This window comes from Phaethon lepturus, unplaced genomic scaffold (genome assembly GCF_000687285.1).
Source record: "Phaethon lepturus isolate BGI_N335 unplaced genomic scaffold, ASM68728v1 scaffold28922, whole genome shotgun sequence".
Lineage (NCBI taxonomy): Eukaryota > Metazoa > Chordata > Aves > Phaethontiformes > Phaethontidae > Phaethon > Phaethon lepturus.
Window position 1 is genome coordinate 1 of NW_010521674.1, and position 8,646 is coordinate 8,646.

The 8,646-nt window shown below is 45.6% G+C and overlaps 1 protein-coding gene across 1 annotated transcript in view; it reads right to left on the minus strand.

Moving 5' to 3' along the window:
- Nucleotides 1–1,848: 1,848 nt before the first annotated feature.
- Nucleotides 1,849–8,646, minus strand: part of TPD52L2 (tumor protein D52-like 2) — a gene marked incomplete at its 5' end in the record, with an annotated part of 14,892 nt that continues 8,094 nt past the window's right edge. Inside the window, 5 exons of the mRNA XM_010281599.1 lie at nucleotides 1,849–2,610; nucleotides 2,824–2,872; nucleotides 4,154–4,195; nucleotides 4,593–4,619; nucleotides 8,624–8,646. Coding sequence (XP_010279901.1) covers nucleotides 2,515–2,610; nucleotides 2,824–2,872; nucleotides 4,154–4,195; nucleotides 4,593–4,619; nucleotides 8,624–8,646 — 237 coding nt within the window. The remainder of the gene's footprint in view (nucleotides 2,611–2,823; nucleotides 2,873–4,153; nucleotides 4,196–4,592; nucleotides 4,620–8,623) is intronic.

An 8,646-nucleotide genomic window follows, 5' to 3' on the forward strand; every position in this document is an offset into this window, starting at 1 on the left:
CTAGATACAAGGGAGAAATTTTTTACCATGAACGTGGTGAACCCCTGGCCCAGGTTGCCCAGGGAGGTGGTCGATGCCCCGTCCCTGGGAACATCCCAGGTCAGGCTGGACGGGGCTCTGAGCACCCTGCTCCCGTTGCAGATGTCCCTGCTCGCTGCGGGGGGTTGGACTAGATGGCCTTGAAGGTCCCTTCGCGCCCAAAGGTTCTGTGGTTCTATGATTCACTGCTCCCCCTGCACCGTGCTGTTTAAATCAGTAGCGACTGCCAGAGCTTCCAAGAAACCGATTCCCTGAGGTATCACGCCGTAAATCCGAGCCAGCACCACAGCTGCTGCTTTTCCACATTCGAAGTTTCTCCAGCCTCAGCCCCCACTGCCAAGGTTACTGCTGCGGCCGCGGTCCCACGCTCCCAGCTCAGGAGAACGGTGGGAGGAAGCGGGAGGCATGCCTGGTGCACCGGCGGTGAAGGGAGCAACGCGAGGGTACTCGGAGGATAAGCGTGGGCTTGCAGCCCTTGGTTGAGCACAGGTATGTCTTGGGAACCAGCTGGTGTTCAGTGTCTCAAAAAGGAAACACCAGAATGTGAATATTATTTAGTACATCCCTTCATGAGAAAGCAGCCGGAGAGCTGACAGACAAAGAAGCCAGAGGGACAGAACGGAATATTTCAGTGGGTTCTCGCCTCCAGCCACTGCAGGCGGCTGGAATTTGGGTGACAAGTTCGTAACACACACCTACGAGCAGACTTTAGTTCTGTTAGATAGGCCAAGACAAGAACAGTCACCCCGTTTTCTCCCAAAGGAATGCTTTATTGACAAGTTTCCTCAGTCTTTATCTGTAAAGAGAAACAGTTCAATACCCAAGCTCCAGCGGTCCCCGTCTCACCGGCTCTGCTCCTCGCAGGGAGGCTCCAGTCAAACACGGAGCACCGGTAAATGACACGACACTCCACTACTGCCTCGTACATCTGCCTTCTGATGCTTCCTCCCGTGTCCCCAGGTCTGCAGAGGGAGGGGAGCAGGGGTGGGGGAAACGGAGATTAATCAGCAGGGAAGTGACAAAACTTGCTTCTCTAAAGAAGGGTCAGCGACGGTTCAGTCCCTCCAGGGTGATAAACCACTAAAACTACCCAGATATGTACGTAAGCCAGTCGAAAGACCTGAGTAAGTCCCCCGTCGCCTCTAAGGCACAGAATTGCTCACTCTAGGTATGTCTATGCGGCGGCACCTTGCCTAGGCTAAGATCAGGCCTCTAGAAACTCAGAATTTTTCAGCTCCTGAGCAATCAAGTTGGACGTCAAAAGAGCAAAACATCCAGCCCCTGCAGGAACTGGTTGAGCTCTGCGACTCTCTGCCAGTCTTGTAAACCAAGATTAGAGCTGGGGCTTTCAACTGAAAAACCCATCCAGTCAGAGTCAGATGTACCAGACGGAGGAGCCCGCAGAGTCCCTCCAACATGGTGTCCATATTGCTAGAGACAGCTTTGGCCCGTTTCCCCCGGCCCTGTTGCTAGCAGCCTTCAGAAACTCTTCCTCCAAGGACAAAGGCATAAACCGAGAAGGGAGAAGCAAGTTTCATACACTCAGGAAATGGAGTGCACCACTGAATTTAACACAAGAACAGGCTTATAAGCATGCTGCTACTACCGTATGATGCAAAACTCCAGCACTCAACATCCAGCTTTATAACCCTTACAGTCTTCTCTATAGGAAAAAAATGATAAACGAGTACAGCATAAGGTGATGTAAGGCTTGCAATGCAGTTTCAGAGTCCAAGGGAGCATGTCCCTAACAGGATGCCGAAGCGTGGTTTGTTGGTTTTTGTTTTTTTGTTTGTGTTTTTTTTTTTTTTAAGCTTTATTTCTTTAAAGTTCATTGCATTTAAAAATAAAGATTTTAGTTTTGTTAAAGCTAGAGCATTAGTGTAGCAACGAGGCAGCTGCTAAGTGAAGTTTCCCTTTTGGGAGCCCAGAAAACAAACCCCAAGTGTTTACCCCATTTACCAGACTAACGCCAATGAGAGCCAGAGCAAACAGTAACAGGAGAAGCCTGGGAGCTCACAGAGTAGCTGTGTGGCATGCTCTGAACGGAGAATGCAGCCAGAAGCTGAAGCTAAGATGCCCGTGCACATGGCTTCTCCGGTAACTGCCCTCCTCGCTGCTCAGGGCAATGTATCAGTTCCAAGTTATGTCAGACAAGGGAAAACCGTTTTTATCTATACCAGTGGCATTTCTGAGCTACTTTAAGGAAACTCCATCTTACGTGCTCTCCCAAAAGGACAGCAGTGATACATTTAATCTACAAACTTTAGTGTAAAATATTATTTGTGTACAAAACTTTGCATTCTCTTTATTTGACTTGGATCCAGCAGCAGTGTCTATGAATGAACGATGGATCTCTCCAGACTGGCTCTCAGTCCCGTCTTGGATTTGCATGTCGTCACTGTTGTGAAGATTTGGGAGGGAGAGGGCTTGCTCTTACAGTTGCGCACAGCCGTGCAAAGCCACGTCGCAGGTCTAGAAAGGAGCGTTGTCCTGTGGAGGCTTGTCTCCAGCTCCTGAGGGGGAGTGGAGGCTGTCAGTGCTATTTTCCCTGCTGCCCACCACTCTGGACTGAAAGAAGAGAAGAGCGTTAGGATAACAAGAAACCAGCACTGAGAATGCCAAGCCAATTCCCACTTGTCAAGGTCACCTACTGTAGCAAAGACTTCACATATCTGAGAGGCCATTTGCCCAAATACTAGTCTACAAGAAAAACATTGCAGAAATTAAAGTTTCTGCATAAGGCTTCAGGCTGTATGTTTACAAGGCAAAGCAGACTGTTACCTTTATGGTCCCAACTCTATCTTCAAATGACTTGAAGGTTGCAGAATTCCTTGACAAAAGGAGAGGGGGAAAAAAAAAAAAAAAAACAACAAGATCAAGACAAGTTCTTAACTAAATCAAATTGCACAGTGTGACTGTGCTTGCTGGTCATTCCCACGCAGCGACAGCAGCACCCAGAACACTTCCAGCTCCTAACAGCCTTTGGCACAAATGTCTCAGGCACACCAGACATACAAACTCTGAAGGAAAACAGTGACAGCACGTGCAATCCACCCAATTGCTCAAGCTAAAATGTTGAGGGAAACAAGTTCTAGTTCACTAGGGAATCAACTCATGATAAGTAGAGAAGAAGCTAGCTCTTAGTTCTACAAGGCTTCCAGCTAAAAGCATGCTGTCTTAAATAATGGAAAGGAAAAGCTGAGAAGGGTTTAAAACAAAGGCTTCAGTTTCCCATATTGCATCCCGCGGGCAGGAAGGGGAAGGGCCATGTGCCTGTACCTATGGGCGGTTTCGTTACTACAGGAGTGATCATTTGCATCAGGAAATGCTCCTAAAAACCACAGCGTAATAAATTAATCAGAGGATTTCACATTTCTAGCAAAGAAAACCAGGTCAACTGTTTGACAACCTAACAAGCTGCTCTGCATGCGAACGATCCCAGGGGAGTGCTCTGTACCGAGCATTCAGACCGGGCAATTACGCATCCAGAGCTGATCTCCCCAGGCTAGGCTGCGGGAGCGCTGGGAACTGACGAGCCACATCCCAGTTATTTTTGGTCCAAAGAACCACTTTATATCTGCGCCCATAAAATAACCTCCGTCGATCTGGAACGAGGATGAACGGAGAGGTTCTGTGGGCCTTGTCCAGCCCTGGCAGTCGTTTCTCCTGCGAGGAGATCACCACCTAATGCACCACAAGGGCAGGCGAGAAGGGCACTGAGCCTCCCAGCTGGAGACAGAGGGTCCAGCTTGGGAATCACCTCGGTATTAGCGACGCCCATGCCGTACGTTGCGAGAGGAGGACTGTAATCCCCGCTCCTCAGGGACCTCTGAAAGCTGCGAATTTCAATTAGACTTTAGCACAGTTGCAACACTGCGCTTAGTCCAAGAACAACACAGGTGCTAATAACCATAAAGAGAGATTGGGTAAAAAACCACCCGGAATTACTCAAGCTGTGGGATGCAGTTACCCCATACTCTGAGCAGGGTTTGCTTAAGAAGGGAAACCAGTTGTACAAATCAGAACAAAAACCCAAATAACGACAGAGTCAGCTGTACTCTCCCACCAACCCCACTACTCGGGAGATACAGGTATTTATTTGCTACATTACCTCATTGCTGGCATACTTATCGAGTGGCGAATGGAGTAACTGCTACTCGGAAGCATGCAGAATAAGGAGGAAAAAGTTAAACGGCAATTTTACACAGACACCACGCAAAAGCAGCGTACCCCTCGTTCTTAAGCACTTACTGTCCACACACACAGGCTGCCGTGGAGGACTGAAGCGTTAAGAGCCAGCCCTCTCTTCTCTTATTTAACAGCTGCAGCCCAGAACTTAATTTTCCAGACATAGGACTGTAAGCATGAATATTTAACTGCAAACTGCAACTGTGACACAAAAGTCAATTACAGGGCATTGGTTTGTGGAAGGTTTCTCAATCTGTGTCAAAAGTGTAGGCAAGGCTTAAATAATCAGCTTCCCCCTTAACGTCTGCAAGGGCCTGGCATAGAAACAAATGCTCTTTTAGCAGCCTTGAAGAGTATCTTACCTAAAGGAATGCGAGAAGGGGTGAGCCCTGGGAGAAGCCACGAGCAGCAGAGAGAAAAGGGAAGCAACAGTCAGACACTTGTGCAGATCTCAACAATAAATGCGGGGCAGCTAAGCAGGGACATCGTCATAGGATCACAGGACAGCAAAGTCAACTAGCCAGGAGGAAGCCTCTCAAAATAGATTACAGAAGCAAGCAAAAACCAATTGCTTTTAATTAACTCAAGCCAAGCTAAGAGGTTTTTCAGAGAACAGTAACAGCACCTACAGCAAGTTAGAGCCAGGGTGCTGGGGAGGGAAAGGAGTGGGTGTGCAACAACAACAAAAACCCAAAACATTTTACCTACCCCCATCCATTGCTTTCATGCGATTTTTTTTTTTTTTTTTTTTTTTTTTAGAGCATGTTTTCCTAAGCTGAGGGCTTTACCAAGCGCTAGCTAATTTGGTAAAGATACCTCCTTTGCCCATTTCTCCCCCCTGAGATCTCATACAAAGACAGCACTGCTAGGACTTCCGGTTGAGAACTTCGGTAACGGAAATCTGCAACGGATACCTGCACGTTATGTTGCCAAGCCTGCAGATCTCAAAGTTACAGCTCAGAGAACAAACACATCTCAGCATAATAAAGATCAGAGTATCTGGATAAAAGGTATCATGTTTACCCCACAACTTAGTTGCTCATTTTTAGGCTTCAAGGCAAACTATCCCCCATCAGGTTACCAGATTTTCACATGTAATTTTGCAAGGCAGTAGCATCTCAGTAGTCATTTGAAATAACAGACCAAGGTTTCCTACTTCTCCTGGTGAGACTACCAGGATGCTCTAAAGGAGCTTCACCTACCAGAAGCAGTGTTTTATTCCACTTAAATATAATTTTTGTCCCTCCAGCAGGAAGCAGTCACGGCAAGTTGGATCTGAAGTACCTGGCAAGGAGTACAAGGGCTTTTCCTCACAGCCAGAGCAAAGACGTTAGGCTTTGCGGTTTCATTTCCCCATGCATCCAAGTCAGCTCTTTGGCAGGGCAGACTCCATGAAATGCTGTCTTTGCATGTGAAATAAATTAACTTTCTACTTACTTTTGCTTAAAAGGAGAACACCAGAGATAACACATGTCCATGCACCATGCTACTCTGTATGCAATACCACAAGCACTGGTTCATTTGTTCAGTATCTTGGCCTGGACCTAGCAGCAACCCTTTTCCTCCTTTCATAAGGATTTAAAGTTTACATAAATTCAGGAATTTGCAGGCACCTTTGGGGCTTGGACTAACATTTCACAATGAATTTGCTTGTAGTATTATGTAGCGCAGACCCCATCAGACAACATGGAGTGTATTGGGGGACAGAAAACCACAAAGCAAGTTGTTATCAACAAAAAGAAAACACTTTCTATTTTGCAGTTTACTGGGCTCAGTAAAATGCAGGAACAGAACGTCTGAAAGCCAATTTACTTTTTAACTGTACGTGGAGATAACAGAAAAAGCTGAATTGGCCAAGATTTGAAAAATCCCACCCACTAATTAAGGAACATTTTCTCCCCTCAAGGCAAGCTAATAGAGCAACAGCATTAATACAGTTAGTGCACAGTCACCGCATTCACTTCACAATGTCTCCTTACAGTCCACAGCTATAACATTTTGAATTATTTTGACCAGAATACAGCAACCCTAAAGATTTAACCCAGGGACACATTACTTGTGTTTCACAGCATTTTGGTCCAAGTGTTTTTAATGGAATTATGACTACGCCCTCCGTGTATCAGAGGCGTTTGTCCCACTCATCACGCCTTCCTTGCATTTATCAACCGGTGAAGGCTGACTAAACAAGGAAATCCCTTCTGTTATCTCAACACTTCCAGTGATGGAAAATAAACCTGCTTTACAAGTGAATTTGTAGTGTAAGAGGAAAAAAGAAAGTACAGGAACGAGGTTGCAGTGTAGGCTACAAGGCCTGTAACAGAGATTCTGTGGGAACAGAGATCACCCCCACTCCTCCAGAGAAGCGATCACAACAACACAACAGACTTCACTCCTCATCAGCTCTGATCACATCTCAGAACACCATTCAGAGTTTCACCTGGCAAGGGTAGAAAGTGACACAGTTCCTGCGGACACTTATGCTCAGAGTTAAAACCTTATTCAGAATCAGAAAGATCAAGACTTGAATGCAGCACAAGAGACAGAAGTCTGCTTATATACACATACAAAAACTGGAAGTCTTAAAAAAAAACAGTCGTTACTGTGTTCCCCGACAGGGCCACATATGCAAAGCAAATCCTGCTGAAGGGATTCCCAAGACATAAGACAGAAGCTGCCTCTATTTCATAACACATCACCCAAGGTATTAGCTATAAAAAGGAATGCAGATCTTTAAACTGGTGACTAATGCTGAGCGACATCATTGCTGCAAAGGTCTGACTTGTTTGTAGGCCAGCTGACTTCACAGCCAGTTTTCGCTACGACTGTGTCAGGCCAGCTCTGTCACCAGGAGTAACGGGCACACTCTTCTCTCAACCAGGCGTCCCCTCCCTCCAGCATCTGCTCCTGGGGTGGCACAAACATCTCTGCAGCTACATGGTGAACTGGATTCTCCCAACCAAAAGACAACAGGCAGGACCAAGCCTGTCAGAACAGCTTCTTCTGGCGGCAACACTGGTTCAGGAGTTCCCTGTTGGGTCTAAAAAGCACAGTTCCTATCCCTTTGCCACAACAGCCTGACCAGCTTGCAGAAGTCAGGACACAGATTTACGTCACTATTATCAGTTTAGGAAAATCTATTACCACCACATCTGGCACCAACATCAGTCTGCTGTGATTACATGTAAATCTCTTCTTCCAGTAGACTAGGTAGTTTCCAAGAAAGAAAAACTGGAAAGGGTAGGAAACCAACTAGTCCTCTGCCAAATTCAGAGAAGTGAGCTACTGAAAATGCTCACCAAAAATTACCCTCCAGGAACACAGTAACTCACTCACCAAGGACAGAACTAGAATAAATCAGTACCATGATACTAGAGAGGCCAACAAGTTCTTACCACTTGGATACTCCCAGCCACAGTAGAATAGCAAACTCCCTACAAAGAATGACAGCTACCCATTCAATCATGTTAAATAAAAGCTCTAAGAATACTTCCTTACTACCTAGACAGGTTGTATATTCAGAATCAGCTCTCCATTCCAAGAAAGGTGTGTTCAAGGTATTTTGCATGAAAAACTTGGACATTACCTTTAATGGGAAAAGCAATCTTTAGCTTAAAGTTCTGAAGATCAGGTAAATCACTAATTCTAACCTTCAACTTTGTACAGCTGAGAAATTTGCAGAGCAAGAACCTCAGCCAGCAACCAAGGGAACCAGCCCTCCACTTTCCAATTCAGAGAGGTTTAAATTTGCAGTTGCTTCAGCAGTCATCTGCTTAAGGACTCTACATAACCACCAAGCACAAGAAGAAATTTTTAATGTTGTCATGAGCTTCTGAATCAATTCATATCTTCCAATCAACATGACACAACTGTGCCTGGAAGGCATTCTGCCCTTCTGTGCAGAAAGTCAACACACAGGACTTGATACCGCATGAAATGCAGCATCTAGACTTTGCCCCATTTTAAAGCATAACAGAGCACAGGACTGGTGACCCCTTTCTAGCCCTAAGCAGTAACACTGAGGAAACACACTTCCATAATCCAGCAATGAACGGAAAAAGTAAACTTTAATACTAGTTTCTTACATATGACATAAAAGCTGCAGTGAAACCATATGACAGTAAAAGGGGGAAGGCTGCTTAAAAACGTTCTGACAGTTCTCCTCAGCTGAATCAAACTTAAATGCCTTAGAACGGGTTTAATCCCATCAAGTCTTTAATAAGTGTTTAATCTGGCCTAAACTACAATGTACAGGGCCGCATAGAAGAAGGTACTTCATCAACAGCAATATGCTACCAACTAAATAAAAAAATGGAAAAAAGCCTAGTTATTGTCTAAAGTCTCATTACTGTTTGAAACCAACATCAAAGCACTGGAGCGCGAAACAGAATCTTACCTCATGTCACCAAGTTTCCTGCT